A 23316-nucleotide genomic window follows, 5' to 3' on the forward strand; every position below is an offset into this window, starting at 1 on the left:
TTTCCATGCCATGGCTACTCAAAGGTACAGAAAAAATAATATTGCTAGCCTTAAGTCAGAATCAGGGGAAGTTATTACAGATCATCATCAGATGGCAGGGATTGCCTTAAACAAATCCAGAGAAAGAATGGGACAGGCAAAAGGAATTTCTATGGGTTTTGATTTCTCAACCTTACTTACTCATGTGGAGGGGTTGCATGTCCTTACTAGGCCTTTTGAGAAGGAAGAGATGGACTTAGTGATTAAGCATATGGCTCCTGATAAATCCCCTAGCCCTGATGGATTTAATGGTCTGTTCTTGAAGAAGTGTTGGAATATCATCTCCCAAGATTTCTATAACTTGGCCAAAGATTTTCATGAGGGGCTGGTGAATTTGGAGAGCTTAAATGCCTCATACATTACTTTGATGCCAAAGAATAATTCCCCTAAGACTCTCAATAACTATAGGCCTATATCTCTTACTAATGTATGCCTCAAGTTCCTTACAAAAATGGCAGCAAACAGGCTACATGACCATATTCTGCAATGTGTGCACAAGAATCAGTATGTGTTTATTAGATCTAGAACTATTCATGACTGTTTGGCTTGGTCTTTGGAATATGTGCATCAGTGTCATGCATCTAAGAAACCCATTGTTATCCTCAAATTGGACTTTGAGAAAGCTTTTGACTCTATTGAGCATGAAGCCATGTTTATGATTATGAGATATAAGGGTTTTGGGGAGGATTGGATCAGGTGGGTCAAGGAGTTTCTCTCTACTGGTGTGTCTTCTGTGTGTTACTGAATGGGGTGCCAGGCAAACAATCTTATTGCAAGAGAGGGGTAAAGCAAGGGGATCCTTTGTCTCCCTTGTTATATGTGCTGGGTGGAGTTTTGCTGCAATCTGCAGTCAACAATTTGTTGCTCATGGGGGGAATTCAGTTGCCAATAGTTACTGGAGATAAGGATTATCCTATAATTCAATATGCAGATGATACTCTTTTAATTCTCCCTGCTGAGTTGGATCAAGTCTTGGCTCTAAAAGAAGTGTTACAAACATATTCTCTATCCACTAGTCTGCATATCAATTATCATAAATCCTCCATGATGGCAATTAATGTGGAGAAGGAAAGGATGGAGGCTCTTTCTCAAGGATTTGGGTGTCAGATTGGTACTTTGCCTTTCCCTTATTTGGGGCTTGCAGTGGGCACTACTAGACCCTCCATTCAAGATCTTACTCTTGTGGTTCATAGATTGAAAAGAAGGCTGCTGGCTACTTCTAGTTTCCTTTCATAAGGGGCAAGATTACAGCTCATCACATCTGCTATTTCTTCCATGCCCATCCATATGTTATGCACTGTTCATATTCCACCAGGGATAACTAAGCAATTTGATAGAATTATTAGGCAATGTCTTTGGAGGGATAATGTGGATACTCCAAAGCAATCTCTTGCTTCTTGGAAGATGATTTGCAAGCCGAAAGCAAAGGGAGGTTTGTGTATTATAGATTTTCAGAAAAAGAATGATGCTTTGCTTATAAAATTTCTGCATAAATTCTATAATAAGAAATTTGATATATCCTGGGTCAAGCTGGTCTGGGAGACTTATTATGATGGAGAAGTACCTCATGCTGCTAAAGCTTGTGGATCATATTGGTGGAAGGATTTAATTAAACTTATGGATCAATATAGAGGGTTTGCAAAGCCAAATGTGCAGAGTGGAGAAACTATTCTTTTTTGGTCAGATGCTTGGGAAGTGGACAATTCTAGAATCCCTTTAAGTGACAGATTCCCCAGCCTTTTTTCTTTTGTCAAGGACAACAAGATCTCTGTGAGGGATATGGTTCAGCTGCAGAACATGTCTGAGGAATTCCATCTTCCTCTTTCTAGTAGGGCTTATGATGAGTTTTTGCTACTTCAGGGGTGGTTGGATCATGTTACCTTGCAGCAGTTGGGATCAGACACTTGGAGTTGTGCACGTGGGGATTACAGAGCTAATGCATTTTATGTCTCCTTGTATGATCATGTGGTTGTGGACCCTCAGTTTCAGTGGATTTGGAAAAGTAAGTGTATCATGAAGATCAAAATGTTTTCCTGGCTTATGCTAAGCAATCGATTAAACACAAAGGATCTCCTTCAGCGAAGACATTGGAATGTGACTAATGATTATAGTTGTGTGCTGTGTCCTGGGCATTATCATGAAGATAGAGATCATCTGTTCTTTAACTGCACTTTTAGCAGCATAGTTTGGATTTATCTGCAAATTCAGTGGGGTACTTCTAGAAATATGGTTCAAACAGCTGAAGTAGCTAGAAGGAGATTCATGCATTTTTTCTTCACAGATGTGGTAGCTTTGACATGTTGGCATATTTGGAAGGTTAGAAATGCCAAGGTCTTTGAGAATGTGCATCCGAGGTTTGCTGTCTGGCGCCGGAATTTCGTGGAAGATCTATCATTGCATGCTCACAGGTTCAAGGCAGACAAGAAAGATCAGATTTTAAAGTGGATCTCCAACCTTCACTAGTTGTACCTCTTATGGTTCTCTTATGTACTTCTTAGCTTTCTGTTTAGTTTTTAGGTTTTCTTTTGCTATAGCTCATAGCTCTCTTTTGTTTTGGTTTTTGTATAAACTTTTCTGTTCTGGCTAGCTTGGCTAGTTTTTAATAAAAGAGAGGCTGTGAGGCTTTTGCCCTACAGTAAATAGTCAAAAAAAGAAAGACAATCCATCAGGGCCAAGGGCTCCTTCAGCATAAGAGCCAAAGACAACCTATCTGACTTCGTTTTCTGAAAAGTTTTTCTCTAGATCTATATTTTCTTGAGTGGTTACCTTTTCCTAATGGGAAAAGAAATCCTCCCTTAGTCTAATATCTGACATATCTTCTTTTGTTGAAGAGATCTTTGTAATAATCTGTTGCAACTTTGAGCATATCCTTTTGCTCAGTTATAGGTCCATCAGGAACCTCTAAGAAATTAATCCTTTTTCCTTCTTCTTTGATTGGCAACATCATGAAAATAAGCAATATTCCTATTTTCTTCTAGAATTTGTCTATCTCTAGACCTCTGCCCAACTTTTATTTCTTCTATTATCTAATATGAATTTAGCTCCCTGAGGATGTCATCTAATTTCTTCCTACCCTCCTCATCCAGAGGCTGAGATTCCGACATGATGTCTAGAGAATCATACTCCTCCATGAGTTCTTTCTTACGTTTCCTAATATCCGCCTCTAAATTTGCATTCCACCCTGTAGCTAACTTCCTAAAATACTTAGAGAAGCTGCTTATATTATAGTGGCGAGAATACAATTTGCAGAAAGGTCTAAAAACGAAAGGAAAATACAACCATGACTTGCACTCTTACACAAACGACCCCAAACCAAAACCGAAAAAGCAATCAAGTCCCTGGGTCCCTTCTTCACCGCAGCTTGACGAGGAACTCGACATCGCGGCCACTAACACCAATGCTAGGAAGAGACCACTTTGGCGAGGGCGTGACGATGAGCACCAGGATGGAGTCATGGAAAGGCATCCTCCTTGGCTCGCCGGCCTAGAGGTTGAAGACGCTGCGGTTCACACGGGACCACGACACGGAGTGGCCGCCTCGGCCGAGAATAACATCGGCTCCAGATCACCGCCGCCGATGTACCTTGCAGGATGCAGCTGAAGATCTCTGCGGCGCAAATCGAGAAGAAGGCTGCATCATGTATTTCTATTTCTACATTTTTATTGTGTTTCTCATATTCTTGTGTTTGTTTTATAATTTTTTTTAACACGAACCACCGCAGATCCCTCCCCTCGGCCACAGAAGATCCGGGCCCAGTTCTACGTCGCCAGGAACAATCTATGAACACGCAGGCACGCGCGGAAGCAAGCAAAGCACATACATCCCCATCCAATCTCCTCTTGCCGAGAAAGAAAGAAATTTCCACCAAACACGCACGCACAGCCGCGAATCCGCGCCTCATTATTCTCACACATTAACAACAGCAGCTATAGAGCAGCAAGTAATAAAGGTCGGACGCATCGAAAAGGGTTTTTATTTAGCTATGGAACAAGAGCACCCAGCAGCGATCCAAATCCATCCAGTCAAGCGCCCTCCCCTCTTGCCTCTTGCTCCTCTTCTGCCCCAATCCTCGCGTCCTCGTCCTCGTCTTCGTCTTCGTCTTCGTCTTCGTCCCCACTTTCCGCTTCCGCAACCGCCACGCAGCCGCAGCCGCTCCCCTCCTCCGGCCGGATCGTGCCGCGGATCGAGCCGCGCGCCGTCGGGCGGTGCCGGATTTCCGTCTTCGGCCGCGGGATTTGACGAGGAGTATTAGGTTTTTGGCGAATCTAGGTTTCCGGTAGATCGGCGGATCGAAACCGGCATGGATTCCTCCGGCGACGGAGGGGACGAGGGGGCCGGGCCGGCGCAGGGGAGCCCTGCCCCGGCGTCGTCGGCGCCGCCCGCGGCGGGGGCTGCCGCCGCTGGGGCCTCCGGATCCAGCGGGAAGTTGCCGGCCAAGCGCGTGATGAAGACGCCCTACCAGTTGGACGTCCTCGAGAGGACGTACGCAGGTTCGTTCGCCCACGGTTTCTGAGCCTTCTCAAGTGTTTTGTGTTTCGTTCATGTTCGTTTATAGAGAAATTCAAATCCAGATATACATGTGAGGTTTCTGAGGATTTAGTTCTGTTTGTGACGGTGCAGAGGACCCGTACCCGAACGAGACGATGCGGGTGGAGCTGTCTGTGAGGCTGGGGCTGACGGACAGGCAGCTGCAGATGTGGTTCTGCCACCGGCGGCTCAAGGACCGGAAGCTGCCGGGGAGGAGGCAGCAGCAGCAGGAGGACGAAGAGGTTCCCGTGCCAGTCATGGCGCCCCCGCCCATGTTGCAGCAGCCGCTGCCGCACGGCGAGCTGACGCTGGGTTCTGCTAGCGCGTATGGTCAACAGCTGCTGCCCTCCTCCCGGAGAGGGCCTGGCCGCTCGTCTGCTGTGCCAAGGATTTCTGCCCCGGAGGTTGGGAGGAGGTACTATGAGCCACAGCAACTTATGCTGCCTCCTGTGGCACCAGTGCAAATCACGCGAGCCGCGCAGCAGGTGGTCGATACTGTGGAGCATCTCATAGGGGAGCCGCTGAGGGAGGATGGGCCAATGCTTGGTCTTACCTTCGACCCACCTCCTCCTGGTGCATTTGGAGCGCCTATTGGTATGAGCGTTATGCCTTCCATTTTGTATTTTAATGAACGCCCTAATGTTTGCGTGCTTAATGACATACCCGAGCAAATTGCGGCGGATCTGAACTTGAATACAAATTTGTTTTCCCTGAAGTGATAGATATTGCATCCTTTTGTGGTGTATCCATGTTGGTGCCAATTGTTTGTGTGATACTTTCAATATTCTGACTTGATTTTTCTTTTCATTTTCCATGTTTTGGAGCAGTTCAAGAGCAGCCGAAGCAGACTTTTCGATCACGTGAGACCAACATGTTTTCTGGGCATGATCCCAAGCTCATGAAGGTATGCTTCGTTACATTTGCAGACACATGTTTAGTTTTACTAGTCACAGAGCTGTATGCATCCGTGTTACTGAATAGATGATTCAGGCCCAGCTTTGCATTCATGAAAAGATGATTTGAGGTGAAGGTTTTATTCATTTATCCCAGTTTGCCTGTAAAGTGCAAACTCAAATTCATGTAGAGTCACAGTTCAATACTTGCAAATCCTTTTTGAGATACTACTTCCATATTTGCACGATGCGTCATAGTTATGCAGATATTGGAACAAATTAGAGTTTCGAAAAACATGGTTAGATCCTCACCACTAATCTGGAAAGCTGGCTGCATGAATTAGTTTTAAACAAATAAGAGAGATAACAGTTAACGTCTATACTACTGATGTTATATCACAGGTCTTGTATGAAATGTTTATTTGTTATTTTTTTGCTCCTGGTAATGCGTAAATGTGGTTACTAGTGGTGTAAATGTGGTCATTTAACTCAGGCAGAGGACATGGTCTTTTGCAGTAACTGTACACTGATAATCTCAAACTCTGTTAAATGGAAGAATTTGTGTGTATTCCTTGTATATATATTTGTTGCATTAAGGGAGTAGGAACACAAAGAGACACTGTATCACTTCCTCTGTTTATGGGCCAAATGACAAATTATTTTTTCTGTTTCCCCCCTTGCAGGCATCAACGTTCTTACCTAACATAGACCCTTCTGTTCCAAGTACAGTTACTGGGAAGCGGAAGTACATGGCTGCAAATTCTTCTCAACTTGGCTCACGAGCAGTACATGAATACCAGTTTCTTCCGGAGCAGCCAAGTGAAATATATGAGAGGACAAGCCAGTCACGCTTCTATGATGTTTCACCGGAAGCTTCAAATTCAAGGATATCTTCTCTGTCTGCAGGATCACGCTTACTCCATGGTTCAGAGCAAGTACCGAGCTATGCCTATCATGGTCAAATTTCTGGTTCTAGCCATTTAAATCAACATGGAAAAGCGTTCATTTCCCAGTCCGGATCCACAGATTATGAGATGGCTTCATCTAATATTAATGTTAGTTCTGCTCCAATCGAAGGCCAGTTTGGCATTCCTCAAGTTGCTGGATTTGAAAACCCCCCTGCATCCTCTGAAGGAGTGGATTATCACGATGAAGATGCATATCGACTGGATAGAAAGCGGAAAGTATGAGTTTTACTTCATGGTACTCCTTTTTTTTTCTGTACGCATGAGTTGATATATTGAAAGTTTCTCATATTTTCTTCAGTATACCGAGGAATCAAAGATTGCGAAGGAAGTTGAGACTCATGAAAAACGAATTAGAAAGGAACTCGAGAAACAAGATGTATTGAAGAGAAAGGTATGCCTTGTTCATGTTATAGAAGATCAATTATGTCTCATGGTAAGACACTTAACATTTTAATATATTTGCAGAGAGAAGAACAAATGCGGAAGGAGGTGGAGAGACTTGACCGTGAAAGAAAGAAAGAAGAGGAGAAGTTTATGCGTGAAAAGCAGAGAGAAGAAGAGAGACTCCAAAAGGAAAAATGGCGTGAAAACAAGCGCATGGAGAAGTTTTTGGTGAAAGAATCCATGAGAGTTAGTTCACTAGCTTGTCAACTATAAATGTTTCAGGCATAGAGTTTAGACCACTAGTACTGTTCAGTTTATAATTTGTTCTCTGCACAGGCTGAAAAACTACGACAAAAAGAGGAGCTTCGAAAGGAGAAAGAAGCTGCAAGACAAAAGGTTGCTAATGAAAAGGCTACAGCACGCAGAATTGCACGGGAGTACATGGAACTGATGGAAGATGAGCGCCTAGAACTGATGGAACTGGTTTCACGAAGCAAAGGGTTGCCCTCGATGCTTTCTCTTGATAGTGACACATTGCAGCAACTTGATTCATTTAGAGGTGCACCCTACATTCCTGGATCTAAGTTTATAGACAGTAGTCTGCCTTTGGTTCCTTTGTTTTCTTTCCAGAAAAAGAGAAAAAAACATATGTAGATTGCATACTAAACATTCTCTTTCTCAACTAGGCACCCAAAATTATCTATTTTATGACGAAAGACAAATTCTATGCCAACAGAATAATTAACTTCAAATTATTCCTGTTGTTAGTACATTTGCAGCTTGAAGTTCTGATGCTTCTTGGCTCATCCAATATAATAAGAATGGAAAACTTATTTGAATATCTTAGGTGCTTTAATTTAATATATGTTAATACATTTAGGCCTTACCTGATGTTCCCTTTTTTAAATTAGTGCTTAATATTTAAGGAACAAATCATTATATACCCTTACCAAATAAAAGTTTGGCTAACTAGCTAGCTATTTTCAGTGTCAGGGTGAAAAAACATACTCCATCTAGTTTCATAATAGCTCTTGCTTTGGACAATGGCATGGTCTTCAAATCCTAGAAAATTGTATGCTTTGCACATACGATTTTCAAGCGTCTGATCTAAATATGTTCAGATACTGGTAGTTGAAGTTTTGAAAATTGACCTTGTCTATGTCCAAACGACAGCCTTTAGGGAACCAGGGGGAGTATGTCAAATTATGTCATCACTATTTAGCATTTACTGCTTAGCTGGTGCTAAATTATATAAATACTTTCTTTAGTTGAGCTAAATATCACAAAGGGGCTAGCTTATCTTTTTGCTAGTTTGGCTCTGTTTAAGTTTGAAGCGTAGCAGCATAATGCAACATCTAAATTGTGTTCTATTCTTGTACAGGAATGCTGACACAGTTTCCTACTGAAGCTGTGATATTGAAGGTGCCATTTTCAATAAAACCGTGGACAAGTTCTGAGAGTAACATTGGAAACCTTTTGATGGTACCTCCTGATGTGATTCTTCAACATCTTTTATCTTTTCTCTGAATCCTCTCACCGCCCCATTTACCCACAAACCCAAACCCAAAGAATAGTAAATGAAAGATTCAAAATTGTACTTAAAATGAGTTTTGCTGTCCTGTGTAGAACAAGGACACATATGTTAAGTGCAAGTGTACAGAGAGAATAACTTTTTTGACACTACCTAGAAATATGATTCTCTATTTGACCCTGGAGAAGTTTTTTTCCCTATTTGACACTTGGTCAAAATTTCTTGCCTAATATGACATTGCTGTCCATCCTGTTGCATGCTGCCGTCAGTTTTTTTCGTGGACCAAACTACCTCCCTCCGTTATTCCGTATGCAACGTTGAAAAAAGAGAAGAGAATCCCTGTCTAGAGAAACAACTCCCGTCCTTGGCCCTGGCCCAATAAGGAGGAGCCCTAGCAGCATGTGAGCACATGAAGCCGGCGAGCTATGGCAGTGAGGTCGACGAGCTATGAGCTATGGGCTGACAGGTTATAGTAGCAGACCGGCGGTGACTGTGGATGCCGTCCAAGGTGGGGCTAGGAGGATGGCCGAGGCACGAGGGCGGCCAAGGCAGGGCTGCGGAGCTCGGGCCATGGTCTGTCTGATCCCCCGTCACATCGACAGGTCAAAAGGATATGCTCCTCTCTGCACCGATGTAGACACGCTAAAACTCAGATTGCATCACAGAATTCTTTTCTCCAGGACAAATCGGCCGAGCAACTAATTGCATAATCATGCGCTCCCGCTGAATCCGGTGCTCTCTTTCCTGGTGCTCTCTTTGTTTCCTCCGCCGATTTTCCCCAGCTAGCGCCACAGTTGGTAGAGAAACTGAGTCCCAGTGAGAGATGGGGAAATTTTTGGCCCGTGCTTCACTCTCTCTACATGCGGGCCCCATATCTCTGCTCTATTAATTCGAATTATGTGTATTATAAAAATGAAAGCTACATCTTCCGTGGAACCCACCTATATTACTGGCCAATGAAAACACAACATTTTTTGCATTAACATCCAAGGACTAAGTCTATGGACAAATGTTTGGATCTCATTTGGTCAATCAAAATCCAAGGATTGGCCAGATCTACGGAGTCGACCTGGAGGCAGTGAGTCATAGACTAGCCGTGACTAGTCACGACTAGTTGTCATGAGTACTGGGTCGAGACTCGATTTGGTTTCACGGGAGAAAACTGGGCAGCTTGATCTAGGTTTCCAAACTGGGCTGGCCAATATTTTTAAAATTATGACAGGTGGGGTCATTTTTGTGGTCGCTCGACTTATAAAAACGTGGTTGAAGAGGGAAGTTCCCTCCTTTAACTATACGTTGTTAGAAAGAAATGAGGCACCCTGTGCAGGCTGCGGTTCGAACGCGGGTGGGTGAGCTCACGGTTTTGTGCTCTAACCAACCGGCCACTGCTTGGTTCTCTGGTTGCTTGACTCGTGAGGGACTAGTTGAGATTAGTCGTGACTAGTTGACTGGGTTGCTTGTTTCGGCCCACCAGTAGAGTCGACACTTCGAGTTGTACTCGCTGACTAGTCGTGACTTGTCGCACGACTCACAATCCTTGCATTTAACCATGGTCAAATATGCCAAGTATTGTTCCTTTTGTCTTATATACAAAATTTTGGTCACATAATGCAGCAGGGGCAAAACCGCTTTTTAATGTTCCTTTTTAAAACCGATATTGCTCAAAATGAACTAGAGTGTCGTATTAGGAAAGTCAAGTAGGGAAGAAAAACTTTCCCGGGGCTAAACAGGGAAACACAAATTTAGGTAGTCTGAAATGAGGAATTTTCTCACGTGTATAAGGAATATCAGCTTATATCATTTTTATTCCCTCGAGAAAGGTTTCATATTCTGCTACTAGTACATAGGCTTCTTTGGCGATTATATACTTCTGCATCTGCACGTGTTCCCTACATTTGTGTACAGATTTTGTAAAAATTATGAAGTATCACATTAAGGGCCTCTTGTTTTCCAAGAAAATATTTTAGCGTAATCATTTTAAACTGAAGTTGCATTTTATGATATTCAGGTGTGGAAGTTTTTCTTTACCTTTGCGGATGTTCTCGAGCTTCCATCATTCACACTTGACGAGTTTGTCCAATCTCTTCATGATTATGTAAGTTATCTGCCCGATCTATGATGTTAAACCAGACACTTTGTACTGTTACTCTCAGTGCTGAAACCTCGTACCTGCTGGTTATATATGTTATTTATTGGAAATAATTGAATAATACCCTAGATGTTTCCATCTGTTTGTTCCTTCAATGCTGTCATTAGCTGTTTACAGTCTGAGAACCACCAATCTGTACTTTAGGTCGTGTGTATTGTATAGTAGTCCCTGCTTCATGAAACATAACTGCAGTATACTGTAGCATAGCTGAATGTAAGTGTTTGCTGGTATTCATTTGGCAGGATTCAAGGTTGTTGGGGGAATTACATGTTGGTTTGCTAAAATGCATCATAAAAGATATTGAGGATGTTGCCCGAACTTCTTCAGTTGTTTCAGGGGTGAATCAGAGCAGTTCAGTTAATCCTGGAGGTGGACATCCACAAATTGTTGAAGGGGTGCGTGCATATCTCTTCCTTTTTTGAAACAAAGATTTGTTCTGTTTGAAACCAGTTTTATTTACAATGATTTAACATACCTGATTTCTTATTGTTAGGCATATGCTTGGGGGTTCAACATACTCATCTGGCAGCGACACTTGACTTGTCTTACGTGGCCTGAAATATTGCGCCAATTTGGTTTATCTGCTGGTTTTGGGCCTCAGTTGAAGAAAAGGAATGCTGAAGCTGCATACCATGACGATAATGAGGTATTGACTTTCGAAAGTTTCCATTATATATATAGCTTGAAAGTTATATGAGCACAATGTAAGAAAAAGTCCGACCCCTTGAAATATGGGGGTGAGTCTGTTCCACCCTGTGAACTACAAAACCGTCTGAGTAAACCCACTGTACTTATAAAAACTGTCTACTTAACCTCCTAAGTTGTTTTAGTTAATTTGGCGGAAGTAGCCAGGCCTTAGATCATATGCTTCAAAATCCTGACCAAATTAATGTGAATTTTGTTGACAGGGCCATAACAGTGAGGATGTTATTTCCACTCTGCGAAATGGTTCAGCAGCTGTGAAGTCTGCTGCTTTGATGAAAGAAAGAGGCTACACTAATCGTCGCAAGTCTAGGCACCGTCTGACACCTGGAACGGTAAAATTCGCTGCTTTCCATGTACTATCACTTGAAGGGAGTGAAGGTCTCTCGATACTGGAAGTTGCTGAAAAAATTCAGGTACATCCACATCCCAGTTTTTCTTCCAAACTGACCCTGGCCTGCCATTGTTTTCTTATGTGACCTTGATTTAATTATTACTTCAGAATTCTGGACTGAGAGATCTTACAACAAGCAAGACACCTGAGGCATCCATATCTGCTGCATTGTCAAGGGATACCAAGCTTTTTGAAAGAACTGCACCCTGCACATATTGTGTTAAAACTCCTTATAGAAAAGACCCAGCTGATTCTGAGTCTGTGTTCTCAGCAGCACGGGAAAAAATAAGGGTGTTTCAGAATGCAATTTTGGAGTGTGAAGAAGTAGAGAAGGATGTGGATGATGCTGAAAGGGGGGATGATGATTCGGAATGTGACGAGGCCGATGATGATCCTGATGGCGATGAAGTGAATATAGAGGAAAAAGATGCCAATGCTTCATTAGTTAGGTCGAAAGATGACGGCATACCAACTGCGGCTGGTGACATAAATGATGAAGTAAAGAGTGTGGTTAACACATCAATGCCACCAAGCCCTCACAGTAAATCTCCAAGTGACTCATTGCTTGCGCTAGACAAGTCCACTGCAGTGAGTACTTCAAGCGATCCACCTATTGGGGTTTCACAAGACACAGAGATTGACGAAAGTAACCAAGGGGAATCCTGGGTTCAGGGGCTATCTGAAGGCGACTACTCTGATCTTAGTGTCGAGGAACGCCTCAATGCATTGGTTGCATTGATTGGTGTTGCCAATGAAGGAAATTCCATGCGCGCAGTCCTGGAGGTATTTATTTTGCCTAATGTATCTATCTTGTTATTTTCCCATTGAACAGCATCTGAACAAGTGACTTTGCAGGAACGTCTTGAGGCAGCAAATGCTTTGAAGAAACAAATGTGGGCAGAGTCACAACTTGATAAAAGGCGTTCAAGGGAAGAATTTGCAGGCAGAGTGCAACATTACTCTTGCACCAGTTTGAAGGCTGATGCTGATCAAGAAAATAATATCGGTGAATGTACTCTTAATCCGGTACATAACCTCATCAAAGAGAATGGTGGAGAGGCCAGCTCAGTAAACAATGATTCGCTCGTAGACCAGCAAAGTCAGCTTAATGCTGGTAATATGGTTCATGAGGGAAATGGTGTAAGCAGGGAATCCAATACCAACCCAGAGAGCTTGTCTGTTCAGCAATATGCTTCATCTGAGAAAACACGATCTCAGTTGAAATTATTTATAGGTCACAAGGCAGAACAGCTTTATGTCTACAGATCATTACCCCTAGGACAAGATCGGAGACGGAATCGGTATTGGCAGTTTTCTACTTCTCTATCACCCAATGACCCTGGGTCTGGAAGGATATTTTTTGAATCTGTAGATGGATACTGGAGGCTCATCGACTCGGCTGAGGTGGTTATTTTCTTCTTAACTCTTTAGTGCAATTCTATTGCCTAATCTGTCAACAGAAGCTCACCTATAATGCAATTTGGCTTGTGGATTTTGTCCTTTTAGTGTGTTAATCCATCACTTAATGACTTAATGCAATTTAGCTTATGGGGGAGCATGTTATGAACAGTGGTGAGAGAATTGTTACCTCATAGTTAGATGGATTGTGTATATATCATTGGAGGGTGGGGCTGTGGGAGAGCACAATTGATAAGAGCAAATTGAAATAGTCACTGTTGTCTTTCGGAAAGTGTAGTTGTGGTTGGATGGCATGAACCATCTATACTCAATCGAATGGCACATACTAATTTTCGTTCTACCGTACTAATACTCCCCTTCTCAAGATTGGTGTGCATGTTTGGCCATTGTTGCGCTGGTGTATTACTCTGTTGTAGTTTTGTTGGTACCGGCTAGAAATTGAGTGTCCTGTGACTGGCTTGAAACGATAATTTCTAACTATTTTGATGGTTAATTACTTGCTGACTTCTTAGTGTTTGGACTGGTGCTGGACCATATGCTGCCAAGTCTCTGACCTGCTAAAAGCATCTGATCTATTGAAAAAGTTGTTATTTATTTGAGTAATTAGCATTGCATATTTCTTCATCGTATAGCAAGTGGATATTAAATCTTTATTATTACCTGATTAAGTACCTTGTCATTGTAAAGAGACTGTTGTCTTCTGTTATTATTATATATTTTCAGAGAACCAACTGCATTATCTTTTTTGCAAGGTATCTGCAGATTTTTTTTTTAACACAGGTATCTGCAGATTCTTTTTTAACGCAGGTATCTGCAGAATTAGACTCATTGCTTTAACATGATGCTTTATCATAAAATGCAGGCATTTGATGCTTTAGTAGCCTCCCTTGATACTCGTGGCATCCGGGAGTCACATCTGCATTCAATGTTGCAAAGCATTGAGGCAACTTTTAAGGATGCTATAGGGAGGAAAAAGTGTGCTACTATAGAACAGCCAGCTGGAAGGATTTTGAGAAATGGAAGTAGTGAACTCATAAGCCCAAATTATAGTAATGAATTTGGAAGTCCATGCAGCACCCTTTCAGGTGTGGTGTCTGATCCTGCGATGGCATGCTCGGGTTCTTTCAAGATAGAGCTTGGGCGTAATGATCTGGAGAAGGTTGCTATTTCAAAAAGGGCATGCATCTTTCTGAAGTGGATGTGGAGGGAGTGCAACAATCATCAATCTATGCGTGCCATGAAATATGGAAAGAAACGGTGCTCCGAGTTGATACATTGTTGTGATTATTGTTACCAGATTTATTTAACTGAAGAAAAGCATTGTTCTTCTTGCCACAAGACGCTCAAATCCATTCACAATTTCTCTGAACACACATCACAGTGTGAGGAAAAACGGAGAACAGATGCTAATTGGAAGATACAAATTTCAGATGATTCTGTTCCCATAAGACTGAGATTGCTGAAGCTTCTTTTAGCTACCTTTGAGGTCGGTAACATGTTTTTGGTCATTGGCCTTCTGTTCTTTTTTACTTATTGCTAGTAGTTCTGTCGTTTATGTTGTTAGCTTTTTTGATGTCTCAGGCCTCAGTTCCAGCAGAAGCTCTACAACTATTTTGGACGGATGGATATCGAAAATCATGGGGTGTAAAGTTGCTTTCTACATCATCTATCGAGGAAGTCTTCCAGGTTCTCCATCCGTTTCCCTTCTATATACTCAATGCACCAAGTAGTTTCTTTTGTTTGGTAGACATTGGTTGCCTTGAGTTTTACTGTATTAGCAGTACTACCAATCTAAGGCTAGACATGAGGCAGCCTTTGGGGCCTCTCCTGGTATTTGCTCGTCAACAAAGAACATGCTTGGAAATTATATGTGGTGATTTAGTTCTATTTATGTAGGGTATAGTTTAGAAGATGAAAGTCAACCAATACCGATACTGCCTTAATAGGAAACTACTTTCCATCACGAGTATTCTAGCAGTTATTACTTTGCCATGTTTTGATAGCACCTTCATACATGTGTATTTGCCTACCTGAGAATTTTTCGGTGTCATGTTTTTGCAGATGCTAACTGTGCTGGAAGGTGCACTAAGAAGGGATTACTTGTCATCTAATTTCGAGACAACAGCTGAGTTGCTTAAATCAAATATTCCAGATTTTGCTGATCAGAATTTTATTGCACGTTCTGAATCTGTGGATGTACTTCCATGGGTACCCGATACTGCTGCTGCTGTAACATTACGGTTGTTAGACCTTGATTCTGCCCTCTCATACACGCTTGAACAAAAGGCAGGATTAAATAAAGAGCGTGAAGCTGGGGATTTTATTGTGAGTCTCCTATCTTATGATTATTGCATCAATCTTTTCCGGTAGTTGTATGCTTTGCTGGTAATAGGTGTCTGTCATCTTTGCTGCCTTATATTATGCAAAGTATTACTACTTCATGGTGATTTATCTGGATATTAATGGTTCTTTTTTCATGATACCTTGTTTCTATATGCAGAAGTTTCCATCAAGATATACCGCTGTTAAGAACAAACAAGAAGTGGAACTGGTTGGAGCTACTGGTTTTGATCATCATGATGGAGCACGGCTGACTTCCAGCAATGGCCGTGGACGAGGAGGTCGAGGGCGTGGCAGGGGAGGAGGCCGAGGGCGTGGCAGGGGAGGTAGATCCCTCAGTCGTGGTGGCAAACTCCCAAGAGATTCTAGCAACTCTCCCAAGGTTGAGTTCAGGGATGACAACGATGTGTCTTACAACAAAGCCCCATATAAGCAAGTTGGTCGAGGGAGAGGGCGTGGGCGTGGCCGTGGTCGTGGACGTGGACGGGGACGAGGACCTCGTACTGTTAGGCCTAGGCAGCCAGCTGAGCTTGGAGCCCGATCAGTTCCAAAGGCAAACTTATTGGGGTCCTTTGGCATGCTAAGTACTTCAAAGCCTACCACTGTGCATTCTCCACAGAGCTCCGGTGCAGAAGAGTGGGGCTTGGAGAGACGGGCAAATGCGGAGGTTGATGAGAACAATTCTGTATCTCAATCTGATGAATCGGAAGGGAATGAAGAATATGATCAGCCCATGCATGAGGACTCTGACGAGCAGCTTCCAGATTATTCAAGGGACAATTCTGCATCCAGCCCCCTTCAGATGATGGATGACGAGTCTGAAGATAATGGTGAAGACGATGAAGATAATGGTGAAGACGACGAAGAGGGTGAGGACGGGGTTGACTATGATGCGGAACACCCTGTTGACGAAGGTAATGATGACACTGAGATGAGTGGGGATGAGGAACTGGACGATGACGACGAGGATGATGATGATGGTGGTGGTCAGGGTGGAGTCGGCAACATAAATGACGATGAAGATGGCTCATCCTATTCTTCTGAGTATAGTGAATAAGAGGTGCCTAACAAGTACCGAGTCCCGGGCTCCAGGCTGTGTGTAATGATGTACTGGTCTACAGTTTTGCCTTCGGTCAAGGCAAATTCTGAGCGAAGGAACTATTTAAGAGGCATCAGGTGATGAGATAGGTTACATTTGACTGTTGGCGCGCAAATTTGCTTGCTCCCATGAACTCTGTACATCCGTATGTTAGCTGTTTACAGCTTAGATGTTCCCGTGTATATAAAAGTTGATCGCCCGCAGGATATGTGCATGTTTCGTTTCTTGTAGCTGCGCTCCTTGTCATTCTTTGGAAGGAACGTGAGAAGTTAGAATTGTTATGATTGCACATCAATTTATACAGTGACATAGTTTACTTTTGAAAGTTGTACAACAGATGGTCAACTTTGGCTTATCATAGGTTTTCAAATTTTAGAGGGAAGTAGTTATAGACTATGTTTGTTTGGGCTTCTTGTGCTTTTAGAGCATGTCTAACTGTCCCCTTAAAACCCGCCCACCCCGTAAAATTCCGGTGGGATACGAGGTGAGCGTGGTTCAGGCTGTCTAGCAGGTCCCATATTCGGGCTGGCCCGTTTCGGCGGAATACGGGTCCCAGGAAATCCGCACCGCTGCCCCCTATTTATACCGAGCGAAGGTGCGAGTGAGGGGTTAACCCCTTACTTGCAACCCTAGCTCCGCCGTGCGCCGCCGCCTCCTCCATCATGCTTCGGCGAGCAATCCCCCACCGCTCGCGTTCGCATTCAAGCCGCCGCGCGCCGTGTCTGATCGCCGAAGCTGCTCCGCGTGTACGGCGAGTGGATCGAAGCGATCCCGCTCGCCGGACACTATCAAGGAGGCGTGGCGGCGCCAATGCAAGCGCTCTGCCACGGGGAGTCGCTGGCGCGCTTTACATGCCGGAGTCGCTCCGGGAGTTCGCCGCGGGCGGGTGGTGGTACCTAGAAGATCCGCCGCTCAAGCCGATGAGCGGCGGCGCCTTCGAGAAGTGGCACGCCGAGTGGGAGCGTGACCGCGCGACGAAGGCGGCATGGGCGGCGCGCATCGGCAGCACCAGCGGCGGAGGAAGCGGAGGCGATCCGCGAGCCGGCGAGGAGGAAGCGGAGGAGGCATAGGAGGAGGCGGCGTTCCTGCAGGCGGTGGCCGCATCCGAGGCGGAGGCCGCCGAGAAGGCTCGGGCGGAGGCAGAGGAGGAGGCGGCGCCGCGCGCCGTCATGGAATTCGAGGCGCGGGAGGCTGCCGCCAGGGCCGTTCGTGCTATTCGTCATCCTTGACAATTAGATAGGACGCAATGTAGGATCCACTATGTATGTATGATCCATAGTATGATTAATGAAGATGAACTATCGATAATTTTTCCGGGGTTTTAATTTTTAAAAATACGGGACGAAATATAGGGTCAGCTAGACGGAATGGTTCAGCTAGACGCAATTTTTTGATACGGGGCGAGAAACTCGCGTTATACGGGGCAGAGAAATACGGGGTCTGTTAGACATGCTCTTAGGGTCCAAAAACACAAGCCCAAATAAACACCTAGTTGTTGAAAAGCACTGCCAAGTGCTGACAGAAAATAAACTGCGGATAGCCGCGAGCGTGGAAGCAGCCTAGGACCTGCTTCCTGAGTTGCCGTGGACTAAACTAGGCTCAACATTTATAAAATTTGTGCCACTTCCTAATAAACTGACAGCCCCACTGTATGCGGCCGTATCAAACCGCCCTCGAGCGATGCCCCGGAATCAAACCACCCTCGAGGCCCCGACTCCCATTTCCCCAACACAACATGCTTCTCCCCGTCCTAAGCTAGGTCAGGGGCGAAGCCAGCATAGTTAACCATTGGGTTCATCTATGTAAAACTACATGGTGCAACTAAGTGATATAAGGTGCTAAGCAGATGTTTAGCCTGGATTACAAAACATTTATTGGGTCCAGTTGAACCCAACCATTACATGCTGGCTCCGCCACTGAGCTAGGTTTTACGTCGACACTGCGTGTTCTCCGCCGCCAGCGCCCGAGCTCGCCCCCCTCTCCGTTCCCAGCCTCGTCTGACTCCTGCTACCGCCAGCACTTGAGCTCCCCCCCTTCCGTTCCTGGCCTGGTCTGACTCCCTATGTCCCCGAAGAGACTCTCGCCTCCGTCTGGCACAACTCGCCTCCCCTTCAGGCCGAGATGCAGCGACGGTGATGCATTAGATGAGGCTGCTACTACCAGCTCTTGATTTTTTCACATTTGTCAAATATGCAACTTGATCTCTGTAGCCATGGTTTATGAATTTTGCGATACACCCAAATTAATCTCCACTAGCCTTAGGGGATGCTTCAGAGCACACATTAACTGAGAAATTGTTTAGAGATAACTTCCTGTTCGCATAAGTGAAAATGTGAAATAGATGTTCCAACTAGATTTAGTGAGTGTGGATTTTGTACACCCAAGCATGGGTGTGGGTGTACTCTTTGACGTTCATTTGGTGTTGGAGATTCGTGCAAAGACAGAGTGGACAGAACATTTTGCTCTATTTCTCTCATTTTCATGTCACGTCGCTGCATCCTTTTCTCCTCGCTTTTCGCCGCGCGACACGGGCCGTGGCTGTTCGTCTTGGGTACAGCCCCAGACACGGCCGCGCTGACTCTGTCCAGAAGTACTCCCTCCGTAGTATGGTGTGGTTCTCCTCCATCCCCAACCTCTCTTCCCCGCTTTTTCACGTGCTGTAGCCGCCGCCGTCCACACCGTGCGGACGACGCGCAGGCAGAGCACGCCTTCGCCGTGCGCCGTCGCCAGCGAGCCGGCCACACCGCGCCACCAACGTGCATGTAGAGCACGGCTTCGCCGTCGCCGTCTCCAGCGAGCCGGCCACACCGCGCCGCCGACGCGCAGGTATAGTACACCGTCGCCGTCGCCAGCGATCTGGCCACACCGCGCCGCCGACGCGCGGCCGCCGTTTCTTCTCCCCTGTACCCGAGTACATCGGCTCGCTGATTCCTCCTCCGGGCGCTGCGTCTCCGCCCAAGCAGGCACCACCGACGTCGAGGAAATAAGTGCTGCACGCTATGGCTTCGACAGCGTGTCCGGGGAAGAAGGGTGGAGCAACGGAGGGTGCGGCGGCAACGAGCTGGGCCGCGGCATGGATGAGCGCCTGGCCCCAGATCTGGGCACTGGCAGCGACGGTGCTGCTGCCCCATGTGCTGCAAAGCGTCGGCGTCCAAGAGGGGACCGGCGACGACGACGACGAGATCGCGAATTCGAGTTCAAAAACAAAAACAAAACGGAATTGCTATTTCTCAGGCGCCTGAGATTTATTAAATCTCAGTCGATTACGTAGCTGTTGGATCTGGTTGTCAAGATTCGTGCTATTTCTGTCGTTCTCCTGTCCTGGGCAGCGATCTGGTTATTGGTTTGTAGGTGTGATGGGGTTGTGGGTTTCATCTGGGCCTCTTTAGTTTTCTCTTAGGTCCACCGATTTGGGCTTCATTTTCATATTTATGGGCTTTTCAGCCTTCTGCTACACAGAGTTGTATCTCTTTTCTATGTATGTGGGCTTTCTTGTAAAGAATGCATTGTATTTTAATGGTGATCTGGGCAGACGTTTTGATACACTTGTATAGACAAAGCATGGTCTTTCTTTGTTGTTTTCTTGTCATCTCATTTTTTAATACGTTGCTTATTTTGTAATCATTATTTTTATTGTTTTCTTTTCGCTCAATGTCTAACTAAGGCGTTGGAAGGATTTTTTTTTAACTTTTCAGCACAAGCTTTAGTCTGTTTTTTTTTTGACAATGTATAACCGAGTAGTCTGCATGGCCTCTATCAAACTTTGTAGAAGAAAAAAAAAAGACATTGTGCAACTAAAAATTAGCTATACTCCAAGAGAGAACCAAGATTCAGTTACATATGATGTGCAACTAGAGAATAATTATACATGGTGTGCAACTAAAAAGAGATAGAAGAACGTTGGATTGAAATTGTACGAGTTGCATTGAGATTTTTTTGTTGGATTTTGTCTTGAATAGTGTTAACATAGGTAGTTGTACATGAGTTGTAAACTGAGTATTTTGTAGTTGCACAAGGGTTGTAATTATGATTTCTCAGATTTACTTTTATAGTTGCACATGTGTTGCAACTGAGGAAAAAATGTCATGTATCGTTCGATTATGTCATGGTGCGTAGTGAGCTCGGGAGTTGCACGTGGATTGCAACTGAGATTTTACCAATTGCATATAGGTTGTAACTGGTTGTCCATGTTGCACATTGGTTGCAAATATTATTTTTCTCAATTACACATGGGTTGCAACTAAATTGTTTCAGTTGCACATGGGTTGTAACTAAGATTTTCCCAGTTACACATGGGTTGCAACTAATTTTCAGTTGTACATGGGTTGTAACTAAATTTTTCCAGTTACATGTGGGTTGCAACTGATATTTTTCCAGTTACACATGGGTTGCAACTGAGATTTTCCATGCTATACATACATTTCAGGTGAAATTTTCCCAGTTGCACATGAACTGCAACTGAAAAAAAATCCGGTCGAAAATGGGATGTAACTGTGATTTTTGTAGTTGCACATGTGTTGCAAATGATTTTTTTTTCAGTTAAAAGGGTACTAATTGCCCCGCCCAACTTGCTTTGGAAAAAAAGGTAAAGAAACTGAGCAACCACGCAGTACCAGAGAAACTAGTCGCGGCTTCCTGAATACAATTCTCGCTGCGTCGGTCGACTGAGGTTTATTATATCTCAGTCGCCTGGTCTCCAGACGTCCCCAAAACAAAAAAGTAAGATCGTACATCCTGTAGTAATCTATTGTGTCAATTCCAATTCATTTGTAAGATTCGAGTCATGTAGCAAAAATTCTGAGGAGAAGTAATCAAAGGCTGGGCTTCAGATTTCCACTCTGTACCACTTCATTGGGCTATCTGCTTATTTCGTATTGCATCTTGTAGACAAAAACTGTAAAGACATGCTTCGATTTTATGCCCACTTTTGTGCGGAGACATGCTTTCTAACTAGTTGATGTTGTGTCGCTCTATTCACTCGTTAAGCTTTTGCGATCGTGTTCTTATGTAGGTTTAGAGGTCGGAAATGATCTGATGTTTGAGTTGGGCCACCTAGAGATATTGGAGCAGTGGAATTAGCCATGAGGAATTCGGCAACAAGGACAACAAAATACATCCTGGAGCTAGTTGTCGGCACTTGTTTCGATTCCCCTACAGAAGCGTACGAGTTCTACAATATGTATTCATGGGAGTTTGGTTTTAGCATTAGATATGGACATAGCTACATAAATGGGGAAAGATACAGGTCATCGCAGGACCTGATATGCCAGCTAGAGGTGAAAACATGTTGCCATCTCCATCAGTTTTGTGATGTCCATGTCCTGTGGTTTTGTTACACTTGGTTTATCTCTGAAAAATGAATGCTCGTTTTGTTTCTTCTCACAGGGGTTTGACAAGAGGGAAAAAGCAAATCACCTAGATGTGGATGCAAGGCGATGATCCGTCTTCACAAGACAGATGACCATGGTTGGTTTTTGGAGACAAATCGGCCAGATCACAACCACCCGCTGGCTGACAATTGCGGTGAGAAAATGCAATGGAACTCACACAAAAGGATTGACCAAGCAATGAAAGACACTGTCCGCTACCTGAGAGAGAACAATGTCAACCTCAGCAAAGTGCATTGTATTCTGGGCAGCATGCACCGGTCTGGTGATAAGCTCCCGTTTCCCAAAAAGTCGCTTCGGACCATTTGCCAGCAGATAGCACATCTGATTTCATTTTTTTTGTGGTGTTTGCAGTGCAATCGGAAAGAGAGAGGTGGCTGGCCGATAGAGAAGCATGCCCGCCGTATCTACACACGACAGTGATGAAGCTTTTCAATCTGAATGTGGTTTGTTTGGACATTTCTATGTGAATGTGGTTTGTTTGGACATTTCGTTGTCGTGTGCGCGCATGTCATTAGGGTGAGTTATCTGATTGCTCACGCATTCTGCCGGGCTTAAGGTTTTACTGGCACTGATTAACCATGTGCATACTTGCAGCTGATGATACACCTTGGATTGAATCAGATCCCTGACTTCCACATAATGAAGCGGTGGACAAAATCTTCTAGGGACATTTTGGGTCCAAGTGTTGAGGGCCCCAAAGAGACGGAGTTGTCATTGCCAAAGTCTTTTTGGCACAACATAATGTACGTCAGCGCCCTGGAGGTTGTAAAAATGGGTGATTTAGCAGGCTATTGTAGTTTTCTTGACCTTGTCTGTTGCATTTTCAGATGAACTCTGCAATGCCATATCTTAGCTATTGTAAGGGATTTCTATTGTAATTTTCTTGACATTTTCCGTTGCCAGAGCTTAGCTACTTTGTTGGTTGAGACAAGAGATTGCTCAATTATGTGTTGTGCACTTTGCACATTGTTACAGAAAATTATTTGTCCTGTGCAAAGTGTTATATGCTGGTAAAGAGCAACTGAACTAACTAGAGGAATTCCAGGATGAAAATGATGTAGCATGCGGTTATAATAGATGTGTCTGTTTTCTATTTGCTGGTGAGCTCTCCAATTTCACATCTTAGCCATTTCGCTGCTTTGATTTGAGGATACATAGTAGTTTGGAGTGCTAAGTGTTTCCACAAAAACCTCGTGCTCATCTAATAGAACACATATCAAACCAAAGGCAAAATCCTGGAGATGTCTGACTCTGTTCCATCCAGCATCGACCTTGAGCACGTCTCGTGCTTGACCTCAGTATCTGATGGTACAGTGTCCCAGGGCACCATGGTTCCGGAGAGCTCACTGGAGATCTCGTCGGTCAGTTCGTTTTGCTAGCTATGTTTCGTTCACGCTGTACTAGATTCGTTTTCAGTTGGTTTCGATTATGCTGATGCCTTCCAAAATTCTCTCACATGACATCTTGTCCGAATCTCCAAG

General features: G+C 44.2%; 1 protein-coding gene and 1 long non-coding RNA gene across 2 annotated transcripts; both read left to right on the plus strand.

The window, feature by feature from the left end:
- The first annotated feature begins 4207 nt into the window (after window positions 1-4207).
- LOC124707137 (homeobox-DDT domain protein RLT2) lies at window positions 4208-16765 on the plus strand. Its single transcript, XM_047238801.1, has 18 exons — window positions 4208-4529; window positions 4660-5160; window positions 5394-5470; window positions 6143-6643; window positions 6726-6818; window positions 6893-7057; window positions 7148-7370; window positions 8193-8293; window positions 10351-10437; window positions 10734-10886; window positions 10985-11137; window positions 11400-11609; window positions 11696-12370; window positions 12443-12991; window positions 13869-14492; window positions 14588-14692; window positions 15068-15331; window positions 15507-16765. Exons 1-18 carry the CDS (start codon window positions 4340-4342, stop codon window positions 16401-16403), a joined length of 5568 nt encoding a protein of 1855 aa, XP_047094757.1. The 5' UTR covers window positions 4208-4339; the 3' UTR covers window positions 16404-16765.
- Window positions 16766-21685: 4920 nt separating this feature from the next.
- On the plus strand, window positions 21686-22897 carry LOC124649594. Its single transcript, XR_006986702.1, has 4 exons — window positions 21686-21721; window positions 21831-22092; window positions 22187-22351; window positions 22430-22897. It is a non-coding gene; the product is annotated as an uncharacterized LOC124649594 (long non-coding RNA).
- The last annotated feature ends 419 nt before the right edge of the window (window positions 22898-23316 follow it).

This window comes from Lolium rigidum, chromosome 4, assembly GCF_022539505.1.
Source record: "Lolium rigidum isolate FL_2022 chromosome 4, APGP_CSIRO_Lrig_0.1, whole genome shotgun sequence".
NCBI lineage: Eukaryota > Viridiplantae > Streptophyta > Magnoliopsida > Poales > Poaceae > Lolium > Lolium rigidum.